At 39.6% G+C, this 26,094-nt stretch overlaps 1 protein-coding gene across 5 annotated transcripts in view; it reads right to left on the bottom strand.

The window, feature by feature from the left end:
* LOC131439915 (GPI ethanolamine phosphate transferase 1-like) overlaps positions 1-26,094 on the bottom strand; it is a 111,739-nt gene that overhangs the window by 62,154 nt on the left and 23,491 nt on the right. For 4 of the 5 annotated variants that reach the window (XM_058611014.1, XM_058611016.1, XM_058611015.1 and 1 more), the window contains 3 exons: positions 13,488-13,654; positions 12,790-13,147; positions 12,507-12,737 (listed from right to left, as the gene is read on the bottom strand). In XM_058611014.1, coding sequence (XP_058466997.1) covers positions 12,507-12,737; positions 12,790-13,147; positions 13,488-13,654 — 756 coding nt within the window. Of the gene's footprint in view, positions 1-12,506; positions 12,738-12,789; positions 13,148-13,487; positions 13,655-13,955; positions 13,977-26,094 lie in introns of those variants that run through there. The other variant, XM_058611019.1, reaches the window with a different exon arrangement.

The following is a 26,094-nucleotide window of genomic DNA, read 5'->3' as shown; positions in this document are numbered from 1 at the left end:
AGGCACAGTTGGAATGCGAGGAAGAAAGTATGAACCACAGCCGGATTAGCAAGCGACAAAGCTTGAACCAGGTTCGTCAATGGATGGAAAAATGCGCTGATCCAGCAGTAGGCGATCTATCAACAGCCTCGCTGTCAATGCCGCTATCAACATCCCATGTTGACCAGATCACTGAAGACAACAATCCCGGTAGGAACGTGATATTTCAGACTAGGCAAATTTCGAGCCCACTGAAACACCCGTTAACCAACCAGTTAACCAGTTAACCAACAAAGTGGCCCCGCTCCAGCTGCTTATAACAAGCGTATCCAATCCGGTGCGGTTCCTAAGGCGAACATCTTTGATCCAGCTAAAGGAATGCACAAACCTGTAGGTAACCCTTTACCCTCCGTAGGCGCAGGTAAGCCACCACTCGTTAATAAAAATATGACAGTCCAACCTTCATTTGATGATAATGATGATAATATTTCTGAATTGATTGCTCAATTTGGAAACGTTGAAATTCTACCTGCATGTAAAATGCAGCGAACCAGCTATGCTTCTCAATCTCAAGGGCAGCTGGCGAAGAATGTGGGTAAAGAGCATGTACAACCGAACCCTTCATTCGGAACAGTCCCGATTCCTCTACGGCTTCAGAAAATGTCTACATTTGTTCCAACCCCCTCGCAGTTAGCAGCCCGGCAGGTGATGACGAAAGACTTACCTCCCTTCTCAGGGAATCCTATCGATTGGCCTGTGTTCATAAGCAGTTTTATGACAACTACGCTTGCTTGTGGATACTCAAGTGCCGAAAATTTAACACGTTTACAGCGGTGTTTGAAAGGCGCCGCATACCAAGCCGTCCAAAGTCGTCTGATTTTACCAGAATGTGTCCCTCATGTGCTGGAGGACTTGCATTTTCTTTTCGGAAGGCCTGAACTTTTAATCGAAGCGCTTCTTGAAAACGTTCGGTCTGTTGCTGCTCCGAAATCTGAAAAATTGGAAACCCTAATTGACTTTGGTATTGTAGTTCGAACTCTTTGCGACCACTTAGAAGCTGCCGGACAACGCGAACACTTGTCGAATCCATCTCTGCTGAACGAGCTTGTCGGAATACTTCCAGCTCACATTAAATTTGAATGGGGTGCGCATTTGAAAAACTGTCGAGAAGTCAATTTGAAAACGTTCGCGAGTTTTATGTCTAGTGTCATGACATCAGTGGGTAAAGTGACGATAACCAAAGTGAATAAGCCTCTGTTGGAGAAAACAAGCCAGAGAACACGAGGATCAATCAACGCTCATGCTGCCGGCTCAGTCAATAACGTTGTGTCGGAGAAGCTATGCTATTTGTGTAAGAAGCCGGGTCATCGCATCCAAGACTGTGGAGTCTTCAAATCGCTGCCTTTGGAAGAACGTTGGAGGTGTGTGCATAGTAATGGACTTTGCAGAAACTGCTTGAACGCGCACGGCAATCGTAGCTGTCGTAGCAAAGGATCTTGTGGCATCCAGGGATGCCAGTATCGGCATCATTCTCTGCTGCATTCGACGCGAAACAATCAATCCTTGAACGGTCGTCAACATTCGGCGGGGAACTTCACCCATAGGATACTCGAAGAAGCCATCCTGTTCCGTATAGTGCCTGTAGTGCTGCGTGGCAGTAATGGTGTCATTAACACGTTCGCTTTTCTCGACGAAGGATCGTCGCTGACGCTAATCGAAGAGAAATTAGCAAACGAATTGGGCGCCGATGGAATCATAAAGCCTTTATGCTTGATGTGGACCGGAAACGTGACGCGGATGGAAGCCACTTCTAAGCAGGTCATTCTGACAATCTCGGCGTTGAACGGGAATGCGAAGTATAAGGTTGAAGACTCACGCACGGTGAAAGAGTTATCGCTCCCGAAACAAACTGTTTCATTTGAACGATTAATGAACCGTTATCGTCATCTCCAAGGGCTTCCAGTTGCAAGCTACGAAAACGCAACGCCTAGATTGTTGATCGGAGTGAATAACTTGAATCTGATTGTTCCACTGCGAACGAAGGAAGGATTACGTTACGAATCCGTAGCTGTCAAAACCAGATTGGGTTGGTGTGTCTACGGTGGCAAGACAACAAACGATACAACGCATACAGTAAACTGTCATTCCTGCGACTGCACTGTAGCTCAAGAGCTGCATAACACGGTGAAGGACTATTTCGCGCTGGAAGATGTCGCGACTAAAGAGGTACCTGTGATTATGTCGGAAGAAGAAAAACGGGCCCAGTGTATTCTCGAGAAAACAACAATTCGCATAGGCAAACGATTCGAGACGGGATTATTGTGGAGGTTCGACCATATTGAACTCCCAGATAGTTACAACATGGCCCTAAAACGTCTGGAATGCCTGGAGAAGAAACTGGCCCGAGAACCTTTGCTCAAGGAAATCGTACAGGAACAGTTATCTGCCTATCAGAACAATGGTTATGCTCATCTAGCAACTAAAGATGAGTTGCTTGTCGCTGACCTGATACGCGTCTGGTATCTGCCGTTAGGGATAGTCAAAAATCCTCGAAAACCAGGTAAAGTGCGATTAATTTGGGATGCAGTAAAATTACAATTATCACTAAAACTTAATCTAAATTAAAAATAAATTACAGCTTAAAGCTAAAATTGAACTACACTAAAACGGTGGTTTGATTTGCTAAAGCATTTTGGGATCCCCACGCGCCCCGCGTTCTTGTTCTACGGAACATTTCTTTAAGACAAATCGATTGGCGAATCAGTAATATGGCAACGAGTAGAAACTGTGATACACCACAGACGCCAACCGAAGACATTACATCGAGCTGCGTGAATTGCGAACGTCCGGATAGTGCTGATAATTTCGTGCAGTGTGATAACTGCGACACGTGGTGGCACATGTCGTGTGCTGGAGTATCGGAATCGATCGAAGGACGTCCATGGTCGTGTCGGAAGTGTGCTCCGGATAATGCAAGCATCCGTACGGTATCTTCTACCACTAGAGCCGCTCGTTTAGCGCTACAATTGGAAGAATTGGAAGCGAAACGAGCACTGGAAAAACAATCAATGGAAGCAGAAAAACGTCATCTTGATTAAGTGTTTCAACTACGGAAGGCACAGTTGGAATGCGAGGAAGAAAGTATGAACCACAGCCGGATTAGCAAGCGACAAAGCTTGAACCAGGTTCGTCAATGGATGGAAAAATGCGCTGATCCAGCAGTAGGCGATCTATCAACAGCCTCGCTGTCAATGCCGCTATCAACATCCCATGTTGACCAGATCACTGAAGACAACAATCCCGGTAGGAACGTGATATTTCAGACTAGGCAAATTTCGAGCCCACTGAAACACCCGTTAACCAACCAGTTAACCAGTTAACCAACAAAGTGGCCCCGCTCCAGCTGCTTATAACAAGCGTATCCAATCCGGTGCGGTTCCTAAGGCGAACATCTTTGATCCAGCTAAAGGAATGCACAAACCTGTAGGTAACCCTTTACCCTCCGTAGGCGCAGGTAAGCCACCACTCGTTAATAAAAATATGACAGTCCAACCTTCATTTGATGATAATGATGATAATATTTCTGAATTGATTGCTCAATTTGGAAACGTTGAAATTCTACCTGCATGTAAAATGCAGCGAACCAGCTATGCTTCTCAATCTCAAGGGCAGCTGGCGAAGAATGTGGGTAAAGAGCATGTACAACCGAACCCTTCATTCGGAACAGTCCCGATTCCTCTACGGCTTCAGAAAATGTCTACATTTGTTCCAACCCCCTCGCAGTTAGCAGCCCGGCAGGTGATGACGAAAGACTTACCTCCCTTCTCAGGGAATCCTATCGATTGGCCTGTGTTCATAAGCAGTTTTATGACAACTACGCTTGCTTGTGGATACTCAAGTGCCGAAAATTTAACACGTTTACAGCGGTGTTTGAAAGGCGCCGCATACCAAGCCGTCCAAAGTCGTCTGATTTTACCAGAATGTGTCCCTCATGTGCTGGAGGACTTGCATTTTCTTTTCGGAAGGCCTGAACTTTTAATCGAAGCGCTTCTTGAAAACGTTCGGTCTGTTGCTGCTCCGAAATCTGAAAAATTGGAAACCCTAATTGACTTTGGTATTGTAGTTCGAACTCTTTGCGACCACTTAGAAGCTGCCGGACAACGCGAACACTTGTCGAATCCATCTCTGCTGAACGAGCTTGTCGGAATACTTCCAGCTCACATTAAATTTGAATGGGGTGCGCATTTGAAAAACTGTCGAGAAGTCAATTTGAAAACGTTCGCGAGTTTTATGTCTAGTGTCATGACATCAGTGGGTAAAGTGACGATAACCAAAGTGAATAAGCCTCTGTTGGAGAAAACAAGCCAGAGAACACGAGGATCAATCAACGCTCATGCTGCCGGCTCAGTCAATAACGTTGTGTCGGAGAAGCTATGCTATTTGTGTAAGAAGCCGGGTCATCGCATCCAAGACTGTGGAGTCTTCAAATCGCTGCCTTTGGAAGAACGTTGGAGGTGTGTGCATAGTAATGGACTTTGCAGAAACTGCTTGAACGCGCACGGCAATCGTAGCTGTCGTAGCAAAGGATCTTGTGGCATCCAGGGATGCCAGTATCGGCATCATTCTCTGCTGCATTCGACGCGAAACAATCAATCCTTGAACGGTCGTCAACATTCGGCGGGGAACTTCACCCATAGGATACTCGAAGAAGCCATCCTGTTCCGTATAGTGCCTGTAGTGCTGCGTGCCAGTAATGGTGTCATTAACACGTTCGCTTTTCTCGACGAAGGATCGTCGCTGACGCTAATCGAAGAGAAATTAGCAAACGAATTGGGCGCCGATGGAATCATAAAGCCTTTATGCTTGATGTGGACCGGAAACGTGACGCGGATGGAAGCCACTTCTAAGCAGGTCATTCTGACAATCTCGGCGTTGAACGGGAATGCGAAGTATAAGGTTGAAGACTCACGCACGGTGAAAGAGTTATCGCTCCCGAAACAAACTGTTTCATTTGAACGATTAATGAACCGTTATCGTCATCTCCAAGGGCTTCCAGTTGCAAGCTACGAAAACGCAACGCCTAGATTGTTGATCGGAGTGAATAACTTGAATCTGATTGTTCCACTGCGAACGAAGGAAGGATTACGTTACGAACCCGTAGCTGTCAAAACCAGATTGGGTTGGTGTGTCTACGGTGGCAAGACAACAAACGATACAACGCATACAGTAAACTGTCATTCCTGCGACTGCACTGTAGCTCAAGAGCTGCATAACACGGTGAAGGACTATTTCGCGCTGGAAGATGTCGCGACTAAAGAGGTACCTGTGATTATGTCGGAAGAAGAAAAACGGGCCCAGTGTATTCTCGAGAAAACAACAATTCGCATAGGCAAACGATTCGAGACGGGATTATTGTGGAGGTTCGACCATATTGAACTCCCAGATAGTTACAACATGGCCCTAAAACGTCTGGAATGCCTGGAGAAGAAACTGGCCCGAGAACCTTTGCTCAAGGAAATCGTACAGGAACAGTTATCTGCCTATCAGAACAATGGTTATGCTCATCTAGCAACTAAAGATGAGTTGCTTGTCGCTGACCTGATACGCGTCTGGTATCTGCCGTTAGGGATAGTCAAAAATCCTCGAAAACCAGGTAAAGTGCGATTAATTTGGGATGCAGCGGCGAAGGTTAAAGGAATATCACTCAACACAATGCTTCTGAAAGGACCCGATCAGCTGACTTCGCTGCCAGCAGTTCTGTTACGTTTTCGCCAATTCAAAGTTGGAATTTCTACAGACATCAAAGAGATGTTCCACCAAATCTCTATACGTAGAGAAGACCGGCACTCTCAGCGATTCCTCTGGCGTTCGGATCCCTCGCATACTCCGGAAATCTTCCTAATGGATGTGGCTACATTTGGGTCATCGTGCTCGCCAGCGTCAGCGCAGTTTGTAAAAAATAAAAACGCCGAAGAGTTTCGGGAAAGATATCCTCGCGCCGTAAAAGGAATAGTCGAGAACCATTATGTGGATGACTGCTTGGATAGTTTTGAGAGCACTGAAGAAGCTGTGCGTGTCAGTCGAGTGATGCGCATGATTCACGAAGAAGGAGGATTTCTACTAAGAAGCTGGCGTTCGAATAGTAGAGAAGTATTGAAAGAGTTAGAAGAAACAAATTCAGCTGGAACAAACACCGTCGTCCAAGGAGGTGCATTCGAACGCGTTCTAGGATTGCTGTGGAGTACTGAAACCGATGAACTCTACTTTTCTACGATGATGTCGACCGAGATCCAGAGCCTGGTTGATGACAATCAGCGACCCACAAAGCGACAGATACTGAAATGCCTGATGGGATTCTTTGATCCGCTAGGACTTCTGAGTCTATTCCATATCCACGGGAAAATGCTTCTTCAAGATGTCTGGCGATCGGGAATCGAATGGGACGAACTAGTGAGCGATAGAATTTTTGAGCGTTGGCAGAAATGGACCAAACTCTTCGAAGAAGTAAGCGATGTGCGTATTCCAAGGTGTTATTTCCACCAAGCGACGGTAAAACGCTATGATGGATTACAGCTGCATGTTTTCGTCGATGCTAGCGAAGTAGCTTATTCCGCGGCTGTTTATTTTCGTTTAGTAAATTCTGATGGAGTAGGAGAGTGTACCCTGGTTTCCGCAAAAGCAAAAGTGGCTCCGTTAAAACCTCTCTCGGTGCCTAGAATGGAATTGCAAGCCGCAATGTTGGGATCGCGATTGATGAAATTCGTTGAAGAAGGTCACTGTCTCGCCATAGTGCAGAAGTATTTGTGGAGCGACTCGGCTACTGTGTTGTCGTGGCTTCGAGCAGATCATCGCAGATATAAGCAGTTCGTGGCCTGTCGTATCGGGGAGTTGCTTACGACAACGAATGTTAGCGAATGGCGGTGGGTGCCCTCAAAATCTACTCCAGCCGATGCTGCAACCAATGGGGTCAAGGACCAAAGCTGACGCAAGACAGTATGTGGTTTAAAGGCCCAGAATTTCTGCGCGGACCGGAAATAAGTTGGCCTATACAGAAGAACTCTGCTGTAGACACGGAAGAAGAGTTGCGTCCTTGTTACTCACACAGTAAAGTTGTGTTACCGAAACCTGTGATCGATCTGGATCGGTTTTCGAAGCTTTCTCGGGTGGTAAGAACCGCCGCGTACGTGGCAAGATTTCTGGCAAATTTGAAGCGGAAGCAGATTGGAGAAGAAGTAGTGAGCGGAATTTTAACATCAGAGGAACTAAAATCGGCAGAATATTCATTGATACAAATGGTGCAATGGCAGGCGTTTCCCGATGAAATGGCGATATTCGTGAAAAACCAGCGAGACTCGGCTGAGAAGACAGGATCTATAGGCAAAAGTAGTGTCATTTTCCAGTTGTCACCTATATTAGACGATAATGGATTGCTTCGCGTTGGCGGACGAATCGGGAAGGCTCCTAACATCAACTTAGAAGCAAAGTTTCCAGTCATACTCCCACGGAATCATAAGTTTACCGTTCTACTGCTGGACGATTACCATCGTAAGTTTCGACATGGTAATCACGAAACCGTAACTAACGAAATACGCCAGAAGTATTACGTGCCAAGACTGAGAGTAGCAGTGAAACAGTTATCAAAAACTTGTCAGTGGTGCAAAATCAACAAAGTCAGGCCCCAGATACCGCAGATGGCTCCATTACCAGCGGCACGCTTGGCTTCTTTCACTCGACCGTTTAGCTATGTGGGTGTTGATTTCTTCGGACCGCTACTCGTTAAAATTGGAAGAAGTAATGCAAAACGTTGGATCGCTGTATTCACTTGCCTGACCGCTAGAGCCGTTCACGTTGAAGTCGCTCATAACCTCAGTACCGATTCGTGCGTCAAGTGCATAAGGCGGTTCGTTTGTCGACGTGGCTCTCCGGTAGAGATACATTCCGACAACGGAACTAACTTCCAAGGAGCTGATAGACTGTTGAGGGAACAGATGCAAGAAATACAAGGAGAACTTATTAAATTGAATGGCTTGGAATTGACATGGTCTGATCAAGCTAAATACTTAGGTTTAACGTATGACAAAAAACTCACTTTCAAGGATCACATTGAAGGAATCCAGGCAAAGTGTAATAAATATATTAAATGTTTATATCCTCTTATAAACAGAAATTCTAAGCTCTGTCTAAAAAACAAATTGTTAATTTATAAACAAATTTTCAGACCAGACATGCTATATGCGGTACCAATTTGGTCAAGCTGTTGTTCCACCAGGAAGAAAACGCTTCAAAGGATTCAGAATAAAATTCTGAAAATGATTTTGAAGCGTCCTCCCTGGTTTAGTACAAATGAGTTACACAGACTCACAAATATAGAACCATTAGATGTAATGTCACATAATATTATAAGCAAATTCCGACAAAAATCGATGCAATCTTCAATTGAATCGATTCGCTCTCTGTATTAGTTAGTAAGTTAGTATATAAGTTCCTTTTCCCCATTACACAATACAAGTAGGTTTAGAATTTTCCCTACACAAAAATCTCAGAATTGCGGAAGCAAATGATGTCTTCATGGTAATAACCAAATCGTATATATATATATATATATATATATATATATATATATATATATATATATATATATATATATATATATATATATATATATATATATATATATATATATATATATATATATATATATATATATATATATATATATATATATATATATATATATATATATATATATATATATATATATATATATATATATATATATATATATATATATATATATATATATATATATATATATATAACAGGGCTGAAAAGTCACCACTTGTGGCTGAACACCCAATTTAAATCTTAATAATTTAATTTTAACTCATATTCCAATAAATAGTTATTTAAAAAAAAAAACAACAACAAGGAGAACTATTTATACCACCCGCGAGCCCACACATGGGTGGGTCGTGGGAAAGAATGGTTCGTTCTATAAAAACTGCGATGCAAACAGCGTACGATAACTGTCGTAAGCTTGACGATGAAGCATTACTTACATTGGTTGTCGAAGCAGAGGCGATAGTCAACACTCGTCCTTTGACGTATCTACCATTGACTTCAGAGGAAAGCGAAGCGATTACACCCAATCACTTCCTTCTGGGAAACTCCAGTAGCGTTCGTCAGCCAGCAGTTAAGCCAACGGATTCAGGAGCGGCTCTGCGAACTTCGTGGAGTCAGATCCAGTATCAACTTGACGTATTTTGGAGAAGATGGACTCGTGAGTATCTGCCGACCCTCACCAAGCGTACGAAGTGGTTCGGCGATGTTAAACCTGTTGCCGAAGGTGACCTAGTGTACATCGTAGATGGAGACAGAAGAAATGGATGGGAACGCGGTCGAGTACAGACAGTACTCAAAGGAGCGGACGGGAAAGTTCGTCAAGCAATTATTCAAACTGCGAGGGGGGTAATGCGTAGACCTGTCTCAAGGTTGGCTGTCTTAGAGGTGGATGGTAAAACTGAACCAGGTGGCCAGTATTACGGGGGGGAGGATGTTGAAACTGGCAGCACTGTTGTCGATGAAACAATTAACGAAGCAAGTGGCGGGAAATTATTAAGCGTGTAGCGAAAAGAACTGTCAGAAATTGTTTATTCTAAAACCGAACACGAGTATTAACAGCTATTTCTGTGAAGAATTGAAACTTAAACCTAATTATAATAATAATTAAAAGTTACAATCTTTAAAATTTGTTTCAAACTTAGAACCTAGTTAAAACTTATTGGTAGCTTAAATCTACGAAGAAAGATTATTGTTAGTAATTGAAACTTATGTAAAAATTCAATTCTAACCTATATTTTCCTTACATAGAGCTAGAAGTTTACACTAGGTGCGGGAGACTGCGTAAAATTGTAAAGGCATACCGATTTGTGTGAGTAAAATTACAATTATCACTAAAACTTAATCTAAATTAAAAATAAATTACAGCTCAAAGCTAAAATTGAACTACACTAAAACGGTGGTTTGATTTGCTAAAGCATTTTGGGATCCCCACGCGCCCCGCGTTCTTGTTCTACGGAACACTCTTCATTGCTTGAAATTTTTTTACCAGCGAGCATTCCCTTGAGGTCTGAGAACGGGAAAAAGTCACTGGGGGCCAAATCTGAAGAATACGGTGGATGAGGGAGCAATTCGAAGCCCAATTCGTTCAATTTCAGCATGGTTTTCATCGACTTGTGACACGGTGCATTGTCTTGATGAAACAAAACTTTTTTCTTCTTCAAATGAGGCCGTTTTTTTAAATTTCGTCCTTCAAACGCTATATAATAGTCACTGTTGATGGTTTTTCCCTTTTCAAGGTAGTCGATGAAAATTATAGCATGCGAATCCCAAAATACAGACGCCATAACCTTACCGGCCGATTGTTGAGTCTTTCCACGCTTTGGGTTCGGTTCATCGCGTGCAGTCCACTCAGCTGACTGTCGATTGGACTCCGGAGTGAAGTGATGGAGCCATGTTTCGTCCATTGTTATATATCGACGAAAAAAATCGGTTTTATTTCGATATAACAGCTCCAAACACTGCTCAGAATCATAAATTCGTTGTTGTTTTTGATCGATTGTGAGCTCACGCGGCACCCATTTTGCACAAAGCTTTCTCATATCCAAATATTCGTGAATAATATGTCCAACACGTTCCTTTGATATCTTTAGGGTGTCAGCTATCTCGATCAACTTCACTTTACGGTAATTGAAAATCATTTTGTGGATTTTTTTCACGTTTTCATCGGTAACAGCCTCTTTTGGACGTCCACTGCGTTCATCGTCTTCGGTGCTCATATGACCAGTACGAAATTTTTCAAACCACTTACGAATTGTTGCTTCGCCCGGTGCAGAGTCTGGATAACACTCATCAAGCCATTTTTTGGTATCGGCGGCACTTTTTTACATCAAAAAGTAGTGTTTCATCAACACACGAAATTCCTTTTTTCCATTTTTTCACAATAACAAAAGTAGCTTCACTCAAAATGCAATATCTCACAAACTAATAATCAGACAGCTGTCGAATTTATACACGTATCTTTTGAAGGTTGGTACTAACTGAAAATGGTATGGATTTAATTCTAGTGGCGCCCTCTCATAGGAACGATACGAACTTTTCAGCCGATCTGTTAATGGCTTCGTTCAGAATTAAATTCAGCTCGCGGTGGGTGATGTTGAATGTGCGCAAATAAAACTCCTTCGGCAAACCGTCTGAATCAGGCGATTTCTTGGATGCGCATAAATTTGTGATTGTCTATAAATTATATATTTGTGATGTATTCATTGAAATTGTAAATTTTATATAAATACTAGTCTTAGTAAACCTTAACTAGTAAGATCGCCCGACGACACTATATTTTTGCAGCACACATTCGTCAACTTATGTATTGACAATAGAATGATTTTAAATGCCTTGAAATGTTCCGTTACGACGATTACTCTCAAACACTCGCTATTTAGCTACGACTACAACATTTTGCAGAATGCACTGAAACGCAAGTCTACCGTTAAAGATTTAGGTATCATTCTTGAATTTCAAAAGTCATATTGATTATGTGATTTCTGAGGCCTCCAAGCTTCAAGGTTTCGTTTTTTCGCATTACTAAGAGCTATGTCAATGTACATTGTCTGAAAGTATTATATTATGCTATAGTCCGTTCGACGCATGAATATTCAGCTGTTGTCTGATCGCCTTACTATCAAATCGACATGAAGCGGATCGAAGCTATTCAACATACATTTGTTAGATTTGCCCTGCGTAAACTACCATGGAGAAATCCTACTAATCTTCCTAGTTGCATAGATCGATGTAACTTTATTGACTTATATCGGGTTTTTGTTCGTCGGAGTGTCAAGGCAACTTTAGTTGCTGATTTGCCTTAATCACGTACCGATTGTCCCGAACTCTCGCAATTGATAAATATCGACATTCATCGACGTAAGCTACGTTCCCACCTCTTTCTAATATTACCTATTGCAAGAACAAATTATGGTTAAAATGAAATATTAGAGCACTATTACTATCCTGTTATGCTTGATGTCATCAACTAGTTATAGGGTCAAAGATTTAGTTTTATTTGTTAGTGTTATGTCTAAATGTATCTGTTGGATCATTGTTATCTGTTGATACAAATGATGAGGAGGTTTTATGCCTGCTGGAGAGTAAGACTGCCACATTTCATTTCCATCCGGCTTTTCCCAATAAATAAATACTGACGAAGAATATATGTTGTCGTCCGATAGCTGAGGAACAGTAAGGTTTTTTAATTCTCACCGAAAAGAATCAATAAATCAGAAAAATTTGAAACTCATTACCGCCAAATTTTCTCTGATATGGATGAACCAATTTCAATAATTTCGGGTTCGTTAGAGACTTGCATTGGCGATGGGGAGGGATTGCATTTTGGAATGGATAGCAACGCTGTTCGGAAACTATTAGAAAATAATGCTTGTTTCTCCTAGTTTTAGTAAAATAGGCATACTTACAAGTTTTCACCGATCGAGGCCTTTTCCCAGTGTTGAATTCCAGCACCCCACGCAATGAAAGGGGTTTCAGTTTCAGTAAAATCGCCCGATCCGTGCGATCCTCTATCCGTCATGCCATGATCAGAGGTGAATATAAAAGCAGTTTTATTATCGTGATTTGTGGTTTTATCGATCAAAGTTGCAATTTCCTGAATGCCTTTGTCCACAATTTTTAAATTTTCTGAAAAATGACTAAACTCATAATGCATTACTGTAATCACTTACCACAAACATATAATCATACTTTGAATATGGTTTGTGTACATGCCCAGCAGTATCTAATCCTAATAGGTGTAGAAATAAAATAACTTTTTCTTCCGTTGAAATGATGTTACGATTTACCGATGTAGAAAGAAATTCCTTCACTTTTTCAAAAACCCATATATCTAAAACACTAGTATTGGAGGTTGGAGAAAAACTTTCTATGTTAGGCGAATATGAATCGGTTCGAATATTTTTATTTTCCGCTCCATACGAAAAAACAGAAACTATATCGGGACTACCCCAAATATATGCAAAGTTACTACGGTTGAAAACGGAATCAAACTCCACCGGGTTTTCTTTCCATCCTTTGAAAACTGCACTAGGATCTTCATGCATTCCTTGAAGACAAAGACAAATAGTAATTATACTGATCATAATAGGAGCAGTAGTAGTAGTAGTAGTAGTAGTAGTAGTAGTAGTAGTAGTAGTAGTAGTTAATAATAATAATAATAATAATAGTAATAATAATAATAATAATAATAATAATAATAATAATAATAATAATAATAATAATAATAATAATAATAATAATAATAATAATAATAATAATAATAATAATAATAATAATAATAATAATAATAATAATAATAATAATAATAATAATAATAATAATAATAACAATAATAATAATAATAATCATAATAATTTGATGTACAACCGAAGTAGCACACACAGTACCTGCAAATAAAGCTACATGTCCTGGCCTTGACTCGGTTGGAACTCGTGTGTAAGATATTCCAAATGCTCCTTCAGAAAGAATTATTTTCCTTAAAAATTCGGTACGGTTGGCTTGATGTCTTAGAAATGATTCCATTCGTAATCCGTCTGCAACAAACACTACAACTCTGAAATTAAAGTAAAATAAAAACATGTTTTATTCTACCTGCTTGTGCCTTCTTTTATCATTCATATTCTGTTTTATAACACAGTGGCAATTTTTAATACACTTTCATTTGACTCTGGGATTCGTGTTAGAATTAGCAATTAGAAGGCTTGAACACTAAAGCGGTGTATTTTAATCCTTCAGGAACGAGGAACCGTGAGTAATCCCTGCCTTTTGTTTTTAATATTTGTATACCCAAATTAAGCCTCATTCCAAAAGTAAGAGCTTTAAAGTTCTCTGAAATAGAAAAAATATTAACTTACAAGCCATCTTTGATTGATCAAATTCAAAGCTTGGAGCAAATAATCGGTGATTTTCAAATGGAAAATAGCACCTTCAGGAATCAAGAATCAGAACTAATTGGATCAAGTGGCAGGTACCTCGTTGTTTGGAGATTTGTGCCTTGCCGTGTAACAAGTGCAAGTTACAAGTGCACACGGAACGGCCGAAATCAGCATTTTCGCGAAAAATTTAGTTGATTTGCTGATTTTAGTTAGTTATTTTTTGAGACAACTAAAAAAATATTACTTTTGCTAATTTAGATTTTTTATTCTCATTCCCTTAATAATAATAAAATATTTGTTGAAATGACTATTTTTTTAGTTGAATTCACAAATTAAACGTGCTGTCATTTCTTAGCTAAGGCACATTTCATTTCCATTCAACTAATTTTTTAGTTGAATTAAAGAAATAAAATGTTGTTTTCAACCAATATGAATGGTTGAATTGGCTTCTGCAATCTGCAGCTATATGGCGCCCTGTCACCGAAACGGTAACACCGTAATGACTACTAGCCAATAGATGGCACACTACTGCCGAAAAATTTCAGACGCGGTTGTCCTTTCTATATTGGCAGGTATAAATACGATGTTGTATTTAAGAAAAAGACAAACGAAACATAAACATCTTTTTGAATTTTTTTTCTTCTAAATCACTGTTTTCTTCATTCTCACTGAAAACTTTTGGCACTCGCAAAACAAAAACCGAATACAAGTAGTACACCGGACGGCGCAGCTCGGAAGGTTTGAAGATACAAAAAAACTTCATCACAATTAGAGTGAAACATTCGAAATTCACTTCACTGTTCCGCGTAAAAACATCATTACGCACAATCGCTTCAAGTGTGCACAAATTCTGAATAAATACGATTTCCTCTAACAGTTTACGACATTTTTACATATCGGTTTAGCAATTTAAATAAAGTTCTATCGAACACATGCGAAAAACATCAAAACAATTTTCAAGCAGTTTCAATAAGACTCTCCTGTTTAGCTTTTTAATGGATTGTTTTGCTTTGACACTTCTCATGAGTTTTTGGCTAATAAACTTGTTAATAATACCCATTTCAGTATTGTTTTCTTTGTGCTGTCCTTCAGTAATGATGGTGATAGATAAATAGAAACAAATTTTCTGATTTTAATAACAAAATTAGTTGTCAATGAGAATTTCGTGTTGGATTGAAATATTGCTGGTTTGTGTCCGGGATATTCACCAACTAAACACATTCTCTAAAAATAAGAGTTTTTTCAGCAAATTAAATTCTCAATTTTAACTAATTTTATAGTTATTTTGGAAATTTTGTTGTTAAAATCAACTAATTCAAAAACAGTAATACGAATTAGGCGCAGAGCTAATTTCGGTCGTTCCGTGCAGCTGTTAAAATATTTAGTTCTAATTTATCGTCCGTACCAAAATAGTAATTGGATGTCATAAGTTATATTTAATTTATCGAGTATTGATCTCATAAACTATCCAACGCAAATCAACAACTTGAAGCACCGCAAATGAACTGCCGTTCAATGGAAGGTTTGCTATAACACCCAAATGAGTTACTTATGGCACTGGAGCCTCGTGATTCTGTGACTCTCTCACGGACATGATAATAGATTCTGTGACTCTCTCGTTCACATGATAATAGATTTGCAGCCGAATTAGGCCACTGACCCTTGCGAAATGTGTGGGGTAAGACGGTTCGCTAAAAAGGGATAACCATTGCTGAAATTTGGGTTTCCGTGCGTTTAAACGCAATTACCAAACTTCGCCTTGCAAGTTCCGGTAACGAAGATTACCAAATACCCGGGCCTGAGAATTTCAAAACTTTCCCATCACAGCGGATGATGTCATTTCTTGATTTTTCGAGCAGGGCCGACGGTTTCAATCGTAGATCTAAACCTAAAATTTCATATAGTAGCTTCTGCTTCGTTTGCTATAAGGAGGCTTTGCGTCATGCATCAAAAAATCTATAATCATGTGCCTTTTCACCATTTCAGTCTTCAGTCTCTGCTGGTTGCCTGTAAAGGAAAAACGTAACTAGTGTAATGAGCGGATTTCAGTACTGAGTTGTATCCATTCGCTCGCTTAATAGTTGCGTTTGTGTATGTGGAGTCATTTTCCGTCTGCTACAAAACTTGTTCGTTTGCTACGTGAACTAGCAGGTCAATTCAGAACTATCAGCGATAGATTTTTCGGACCCAATTTGAATCGCTTGTATCTCGGTGATTTCTTACTGGATTTGCCACATTTAAGTTGATTCGAAAATATTACTTCAAGAATGAATTGCAGGGTCTTATGCATTCTGGTATCTCCATTTTCGTGCTAAACGGCTAACCGATTAAACAATGAACTTTCTTTCAGCGTAAGCCCTTAGCTACTATTATTGAAACAAACAATAATCATGTAACCTTATTAAATGGTTAGAAATTGATTCAGTCTTACGAAGCATAATATCGGCAGCGAGACACAAATCTCCAAATAACTAGGGGAACGTGTCACTTGAGCTAATTAGTTCTGATAGGATTTGAAAATTGATTTCCGATTTCTTCCTTGCCCATATTGAAAAATTTCACATAAGGTTTGGCCCCAATTTTGGTAGTGCATCATATACCACCCTCTAGTTTTTAACTACAAGGCTACACATAATCTGCATCTCCAAGTTCCATTAGCATGTGGTAGTACACGATACTATATAGAAACCATTGTGCATCCACGTCGATCCTGCAATGTTGTTTCTAACATTTCCCACCGTTAGTTTTGCTTTTAAATTTCGAAATGAAACGACTCGTTATATATTTCGTTCAAACAAATCAGAGAAGTTTAAATATCGCTTCGAATATCGTGAAGCATCAGTGATTCCACTTTTTTATCTGACGTCGGTCTGTATTGAATCGTCATGTTTCTGAAGAAACACATCAAAATACATAAGTTCTAAGAAGTTCTGTAGAGAAAACAAAAATCCGTAGATGTGTATCTGCGTTGGAAATTTTCATATAGCCTTTTCGGAAACACCTGTTGTCGACTTCACGTACGATTTTAATAACAGGCATCAAACATAGCAAACCAATCACCGCTGGCACTTGTCGTGAACAGCAGTTTCTATTTACTAACGGAAGTGGAAGTTTGCAAAAAAAAACTTTTGCTATAAATATTATAAATACTTCTTGAACGCACTTGACGATGATATATTAGATGATAATTATTCTTCTATGTTTCAAATTTAAATCTGTTGATAGGAGAGTTCCAAAACTTCATTTTTAGTGTAATCATGATCGGTCGTGACTCGTACATAACACTGTAATTTTTTTAAGTAACTATCATTTATTTCATTTGATGAATAAACTATCATCCGCCGCAAATGATTCATCCTACAACGGCATTCTTTTCAAGTTTTATGGCATAGTCGAAAATATGATGTATTTGCTTTGTGGGAAACATGGCTTAAATCAAACATAGCTTTAAATTTAAATGTCGCTATAAATTTTGCTCGTTCAAGTCATCTTTCCAGAGATGGAGTGCAACTTTTTTTTTGTTTTTAGTTTAGTCTGGTAGTTGTCCTGTCGAGCCTGTGAATCCTGTAATTGGAAATAAAAATAGAAATTTCAGGTTTAAGATGAGTTTCAGTTAAAATAGCAATATCGGCATTCTTCTCTTGAAGAAAGTCGGACAATTCAGCAGTTTTGCTCCTGAGTGAGCAAGCATTCCAATTTACTATAACCAACTCATTATATTGAATATTCGATGATAAATTTGCCTAAGGCGTTGATTTGATCTAACCGCGTTCTGCAGTTTCGTAGTTTTGTTTCAAAAATGACGATCAGTTGTTCAGCAGACAATAAATCACCAGAGTCATCCTTTGCTTGTGGTTGATTATTGCCCCATCCAGGAGGGATTCTTGAGGAAGATTCTTTTTGAGATCCAGCGGCTGAAGTCTTTGGATTGCTGCGAGGAAGTGGCGACAAATTCGGAATATCCCTCTTCGGTGGGAGCCGTGGGAAATTAATTTCATCCTTTTGTGGAACATTCTTGCGCGTTGATTGTTTTGCATTGGAACGCAGGTTCGAGTTCTGCCTCTTTTTTATTTTTTCGTCAAGCAAATGTAGACTACATATAAATTGTTTACAATGTTCACTTACATACTACGCATTATTTCTACGACATAGCTGAGATTTGATTTGATTTTTTGACATAGTAAGGTCAAGATGTTCGCTGTATTGATTGTAATGGCGCATTATTCGATTGACTGGACTGTATTTTGCATAATTTGTTCTAGCTTGTTTTTCTAAAAATAATTTCCTGGAACGTAGTTGACGGCTAGGTATATAAAAATTTAATTGCGATAATAATGGAGCTGATTGAATGCGTTGAGAAATAATGTCGCTGATAAAATAAAGCATTGCAAAGTCGCGGCGTTCTTTAAGTGTTTGTATATTGATGAGCATGCAGCGTGCTTCATATGATGGTAGAGGGAATGTTGTCCAGTTTAATTTACGAAGTGCATATAAAAGAAATTGTTTTTGAATAGATTCGATGCGTTCTTCGTGAATAATATTGTATGGATTCCATACTAGACTGCAATATTCCAAAATAGGTCTGACATATGTAGTGTATAATAATTTAATTGTGTATGGGTCCTGAAAGTTATGACTGAAGCGTTTAATAAAGCCCAGCATGCTATTAGCTTTATTGATTATGGTATTGTAGTGTTCAACAAAAGTGAGCTTGGAGTCTAAGATTACGCCTAAATCTCTTACAATTTTACATTTTTCTACAAGTTGATTTCCTAGATGTATGTTTGTGGATATAGTTTCATTTTTCCTACTGAAAGTTATTGAGTTACATTTTTTTACATTGAGTTGGAGTAGACTTTTGCAGCACCAAATGTGGAATAGATTGATTTCGTTCTGGAATATTACAGCGTCGTTGATATTTTTAATTTCCATGAAGAGTTTCATGTCGTCTGCATATATAAGCACTTTCAGATTTTTGAGTATGAAGGAAATGTCGTTTATATGTAAAATGAAAAGGAGAGGCCCTAAGTGAGAACCCTGAGGTACGCCAGAAGTTACATTAATTGGTTCGGACAGAATGTTTTGGAAGCGGACTACCTGTACACGATTCGTTAAGTATGATTTGAGCCATTCAAGAAGAGTATGTTCTATGCCATATTTTTGTAGTTTGTGTAGAAGTAAAGGTATGTCAATACGGTCGAAGGCTTTGCTAAAGTCAGTGTAAAGAGTTTCTACGTAGTTTCCGGCGTCCATTGCATTCAGAGTGAATGTCATAAATTCTAAGAGATTTGTTGTAGTTGAGCGGCCTTTAAAAAAGCCATGTTGTTTGTTTGTTATTACATTTTTAAGTTGATGAAAAAGTTTTTCGTTTACAATTTTTTCAAATAATTTTGGAATGCATGAGATAATGGCTATTCCACGGTAGTTCCGAATGTTAGATTTTGCACCAGATTTAAATATTGGTACAAGAAAAGAAGATTTCCATGCTTTAGGAAAAGTACATTTATTAAGTGATAAGTTAAAAAGTAGTTGTAGTGGTAGTGTAAGTTCTTCAGCAAGATTTTTTAAAAATATTGGTGGTATACTGTCAGGTCCAGGCCCTTTTGAGGCGTCTAAGTTTTTCAGTGCTGTCGAAATGTCATGTTCTGATAGATAGTTTACAGAGATGGAGTTGGAAAATGCTGGTATGAAAGAGAAGTATTCACGGTCACGGTCAGTTTCTGAATAAGATGTATATACTTCTTGGAAAAAATTTGCAAAGTGATTGCAGATTTCTGTACTATTTGTCCCTACATGTTCGTCGAGGTGCATTTGAGATGGAAAATTGTTGCTTTTTAGTTTAGTTTGTGTGTAGTTAAAAAAGTTCTTAGGGCAAGTCTTTATTTCGTTTTCAATTTTGCGGTTGTATTCTTCGTGTGCTGTGTTAATGGCTATTTTGAGCTGATTGCATAGATTTAAGTAATTTTGAAGATGAGCGTCACTTTTTTCTTGTTTGTAAGTTTTGTGTGCTTTTTGTTTCCTATTTTTCAAATGTTTTAATTGTGAATTGAACCATACAGGTAATTTGCTGTTATGATTTTTTCTTCTTCTTTTCATGGGCAAAGTTTCGGCTAATATTTTGTTTATAATGTGATAGAATTTGTTTACTTCGACGTCGACATTTCCTTCTGTACTCAGTATGTTCCGCCAATTTATTATACTTAGTCTACACTTGACTTCTTCAAAGTCAATTTTATTGTATTCCGGCACTTCCTCATATTCCAAGTCGTAGGGAAGGGATGCATTGTGTGTAAATAATGAATATTCAATTGCAGTGTGAAACGCTTCATTTTTCCATAATGGCAGGTTTGATGCGTTCACACAAAAGTCTTCTGTGCAATTTGTGAAAAGAAGGTCTAAATATGCATTTTGTTGATTTTTTACGGAGTTTACTTGATGCAGGCCAAAATTAGAAATTTTGTCGAAAAAGTAATGCAATGTTGCGTTTTCTCCTACGACTGGAAGTAAGATTGATTCATTTTCAATGTCAGAAATGAAGTCCGCATTACGTTGATTGAAGTCGCCAAAAATATGAAGCTTTACTGCAGGTTCCATATTCGAAATAATTGTGTCTAAAGATTGAAAGAATAATTCAAAAGCGAATTTGTTCGCATTTTCGGGTGGGAAGTAGACAGAGCAGTAAATATGTTCTTCTCCCAATATTGAGACTTTGGCCCATACATGCTCAAATTCTTTATATTTAGGAGTAATAATTTCTTCAGAAGTATAGCAAGAGTTTATGGCTATGAGGACTCCACCTCCAGATTTTTTCTGACAGAGAGATAAATTTCGGTCGTGCCGGAATACGTTAAAATTATTTCCAAAGACTTCTTCGCTTCTAACACTTTCATCCCAGCTGCTTTCAGTTCCAAGTATTACGTCGAAAGAGGAGGTTATTAAATTTTGATGAATTTCTTTCATTTTGGCTGGGCTTTTCATGCGGTTGAAATTTTGGCAATAGACCAAAATTTCAGTCACATTTTGTCTATGAAGCGAAGAAGTTTTTGAGAATTCTGGAATACTTACATTACTAATTTCTGTGTCTATTCCTTCGTCAAGGGGCGTCGTTATTTCCGAAAATTCGGCCTTGTAAAATTGTGTTCGGCTTCCCGGATTAGTTGGAGTCGGCGGATGCGTTCACTTGTCAAAAATTTCCCATAAGAGTCCAGGTCGGCCAGCGCTTCCTTAGGTTTCATTCCATATTCCTGATGCACTTCGATGAAGATTCGTAGGAGGTGGTCAGGTGTTGTTGGAAGACCTTCTGATGCTAATAGCATTTTTATACTAGTTGGTGTCATACCCTCGATGCATACTGTAGGTTGTTGATTTTTCATGTACGACAAATACAGACGGACGACGTGCATTATTTTCGGGTCACGAAGTCTTGCTTTCAAGAAGCATTCGTCGCCATTTGCAGATTGTGAAGTAAGACGTACAATGGGAGGACGCATTGGATCAATTTCGAATTGGCTGTCTGTATTCATGTTCTGTGATATTGCAGACGTATTTATATTCTGTGATATTGGAGATGTGGGTGGTGCAGCTTTGATGTCATTACTTCCTAAGACCGGAGTAGTGTTGTTTTGAATACTTCTTGTTCCTTTGTAAGGGTTGATTGTTTCACCTTTTTGAAAATTTATGAATTTTGAGGCAATATCTGCACCTGGATTCCCGGAGAATTGAACCCGTGCAGCTGCTAGTAAGTCTTTGTCCAAGGGTAAGGTATATTGTAATGACATATTATTGTTATTGTTGTGGCAGGTATTGTTACTATTAGTGTTCAAGTTACTGTTGTAGTGCACATTATTGTCGTTGTTGTTGTTGTTGTTGTTGTTGCTGTTGTTGTTGTTGCTGTTGTTGTTGTTGTCGTGTTTGCTGTTGTTGGTGTAGTTGTTGCTGTTGTTGTTGTTGTCGTGTTTGCTGTTGTTGGTGTAGTTGTTGTTTTTACTGCGTATACTGTAATTTGTATTATTTTGTTGTTTCCGCTTCCGATGTTTTCGTCTGAAGTTTGCCTTTTCTGCTTGTTTTTCCTGCAGCCGTCGAGTGCGCTGTTTCTTGTCATACTCACTCCAGTCTCGTTTCCAGATTTTTTTACCACCAATGAAGCGCCAGCCACTGTCGCATGTTTGAATTTCCTTCTCTTTGAGTTCTTCAGCTAGAGACTTAGGTTTGGTATTTTGGTCTTTGGTTCCTATACTGGAGATTGAAGTCGATATTGCTTTGACTTCAACTCTCAATTCTTCCAGAATAGTGTTAGGTATTATTGCAGGGACTTCAGATTTGGTAGGTCGTAAGAATTTTTCTTCGAGGCGAAGAAGCCGTTCACTCATTTCCTTGATATGCTGGTCATTTACTTTACTAAAATCGCTGACGTTTTTTATGGCACTGTGTAGCGAGGCCTCGAATGACTGCATGCGCTGACCTACTTTACCGCAAATGTTGTGGTCGTTTCTGCTGATACTGGACAATGACTGCTTCACGTCGATGAGCAAGCGCTCGACACTGTCGAATATTTCCAGGTAATGTGTTTTCATGTCTGCAGTGGTCCGGTGATACGTTTCCGTTTGATTTTTTGTATGCTTTAGAAGTTGCTCCTGTAGATGAAGTAGTTTTAGAGTTTCAGCTCCTGTTCTTATTAAATGTTGACAGTCGGCACACACTGGTACCATAAATGCCAGAATAAAGTTTTCTTGATGCCGCTGCACGCCGATGCAGGCTGAATGGTACGATTTTTCACAGAATTCGCATTTCCAAAGGAAGCGATCGTCAATATTAATACACGATTTTACACCGCACTTCATTATTCTAGATAAAATTTGTCCGAAAGGCTATATAAAAAAAAGGCCCGCGCGCGACGTAGACTACGCGTCAAAAAAATAAATAAATATAAATTACTTGCGGAGCGCTCGAAAACGCGAACCGCGCCCGATGACTGTTCGAGGCGAAAAAAAAAAAAAAAAAGAAAAGCGGGACGCCTGTTGTCGAATTTTTGTGAACTCAGCACGTTTGGGACACGATTTGCTAGTAGATGGATGGTCGCCATCACAGTTCACACATTTTACAGCGATGTCATCTAGTAGGCAATCGTTGGTATTGTGTGGTTCGGCACATTTCCTGCACCGACTTTTCATGTGGCAATTCCTCGCTCCATGGCCGTAGTTCAAACAGTTCGTGCACTGTGTGACATCCCGATGTACCGGTTTATACTTTTGCCATTCGATGATTATGTGAAATAACGATTTAATCGTTTTCAGTTGACTCATGATGATGGAACCCTTCTCCAGATGAAACAGGTACAGTTGATCTCTAAACTTTTTGTCCGTATTATGTCGTTTCATTTTGAACACCATCATAGGCTTCAGTCCAGCCTCCGACAATGCTTGCTTTAGTTCGGCTTTCATCATATCGGGTAGTCCTCGAAGTACAACCTTCATAGGTTTGTTGACGGCAATATCGTGTGTGAAGTATTCCGCTTTTGTCTGCTTCAGATAACATTCCACTCCTTTGTAGTGGTTCAAAGCCGGAACAGTTATTTTGTAGCCTTCAGTACATAGACGGATTGTTGCCTGTAGTCCTTTGCTGATCAGTGTGTTGAAATCCGAGCGTAGAGTTGGTGGGAAGCCCTTCAGGTAGAAAGACGGCATTTTTTCCTTCTTCTGCAGTTCCTCTTCGACATCAACTGGCAGATCAGCGTATTGGTTGTTACTCAGCAAACGGTCGTTTACCTGTACATCACTTGGCTTCAGGCGCTTAGCATCCTTTGGATCCTTCTCGGACCTATGGCTCGTTTTACCCATAGCTTGGGTAGGTAGAAAACTGCGAAAAGATAAAACAAAATCGAAATTAGTCGTAGTAGGTTATTCGTCTATCCACACCGAGTGTTAGATGACGAATGATGACGCTATTTCTCAGATCACATTTCATTTTATACCTGCTAGTGGTAGCGGTGGACGGACGTTCCCTTTGTTAGAATTCCTTTCCTATACGCAGAACGGGAAACAGTGAAACGATATAAAAGAGAGAGTTAGCAGAGCGGCAGCCAGTAATACTAAATTGGCTGTCGAGCTGTTAACAGCATCTTATGGAATTTTTACGCAGAAACACGCACACAGGAGGAACAGTTAAGGGCAAGGCAAAGTCCCGCTCAAACCGTGCTGGTCTGAAGTTCCCAGTTGGCGGCAGAATCCATCGTTTGCCTCGGAAGGGGAACTACGGCGAGCGTGTCGGTGCTGGTGCATCGATCTATCTGGCGGCAGTGATGGAGTACTTGGCTGCCGAAGTGTTGGAATTGGCCCGCTGCCAGTGACAACAAGAAAACGAAAATCATCCATCGCCATCTGCAGCTGGCCATCCGTAACGACATCCGCTGAAAACCCCGTCCTTTTCAGGACGACCACATCACTGTGATAAAGAAATATTTAGGATTGCTTTAAGTTTAGCCAGTTCTGATACGCCTGGAAAGTAGAATGCGCAAATCAAGTGGAAACATTTGTTCTAACAATTTTTGTTTTCGGCCGCATACTAAAGTAATTACGACAAAAATACATATTGATCGGTATACTCTGTTTCGCACAGCATATTTGTATGCTAGTATAAAGTGACGGTGTAAATTATTTTAACTCCCATCTTGATGAATCTTTTGGTGGAAATATTGTTATCTGAGATGGTTCTCGTGTGTATCTTGTTTCGGCAATGGGCCTTACTGGACTTTTTGGCTACCTTTCTACCGATTTTCGGTGTCATTGTGCTGACGTGTCTCGTGCATTCATATCGGGAAACAGTGAGACGACAGGTCCTCGACGTTGCTCTCGTGTGTCTTGTTTCGGGAAGAGTTGCTCAGCAAATGGTAGGAAATTTTTTTTTATCTGTTTATTGATCTTATTTTTGTGTATTACATCAACATTTTACAGTACAAGTGTTTTGACCCTTTGGTCTTTCATCTTTGTTGTTCATACGATTCGTTATTAATATTAGGTGTTTTAGTTACTCTTGTTTTACATACTAATGTTTAATCATAATATTTATTTTAATTATTTATAATATATCTACCTACTTATAACTATCCCTAACCTAATACGTACAAATTTTTAATTATTTGTATTTCAGAGATTGAGCACCTCTCTTCAAATTTCGTGCAGTATTGTTCGAATTTTTGTTCTAGTATATCCAGGGAGGCCATCTCATGTACTTCACTAGTCCTTGCCCAAGGGGGTAGATTTAGAATCATCTTTAAGATCTTACTTTGAATGCGCTGAAGCCTAAGTTTGTGTGTTCGTGCACAGCCCCGCCAAACAGGGACTGCGTATTCAATTGCGGGGTAGATGATTTGTTTATAGACAGCCATCTGATTCTTCAGGCAAAGTTTAGATGTTCTACAAATCAACGGATACAGAGACCTAATGAGTATGATATTTTTGAACGATTTTGTCAACATGTGACCTGAATATCAGATGTCTGTCAAAGGTGAGTCCTAGATAGATAACTTCATCGGACCATTGAATGACCTCATCACCGAATCGTATTCTGCATTCGTCTGATGGAACAAGTTTTGGAGATCTTGAATGTGGAAACAAGATGACCTGAGTTTTTGCTGCATTGATCACAATTTTCCAGCTTGTAAAATATTCAGTTAGAGCGTCCAGACCTGTCTGTAGTTTATTCTTCAGAGCATTAATGACACGACCTTTGAAAAGAATGGCAGTATCATCAGCAAATTGTGACAGAACACCACTACCCGGAAGAGGTGGGATGTCTGATGTAAAAATGTTGTATAGGATGGGACCTAGGATACTACCTTGGGGTACACCAGCAGAAATAGTAAATCTTTCTGAAAGTGCATTATTCAAAGAAACCTGGAATGCTCTATCTGCAAGATAATTTTTGATAATTTTAATAAGATACATGGGAAAATTACACCGATGCAGTTTGAACACCAGTCCATCGTGCCACACATTATCGAATGCCTTTTCAATATCCAATATTGCCATGGCAGTCGTTTTGGACACTGATTTGTTTTGCTGGATGACGTTGTTAACCCTTGTGAGTTGGTGGATGGTGGATCTTCCTTTCCGGAACCCAA

Source organism: Malaya genurostris, unplaced genomic scaffold (assembly GCF_030247185.1).
Source record: "Malaya genurostris strain Urasoe2022 unplaced genomic scaffold, Malgen_1.1 HiC_scaffold_11, whole genome shotgun sequence".
In the NCBI taxonomy this organism is placed as follows: Eukaryota; Metazoa; Arthropoda; class Insecta; order Diptera; family Culicidae; genus Malaya; species Malaya genurostris.
The sequence above is the reverse complement of the archived record's forward strand: the minus strand, read 5'-3'. Positions and strand labels throughout refer to the sequence as shown.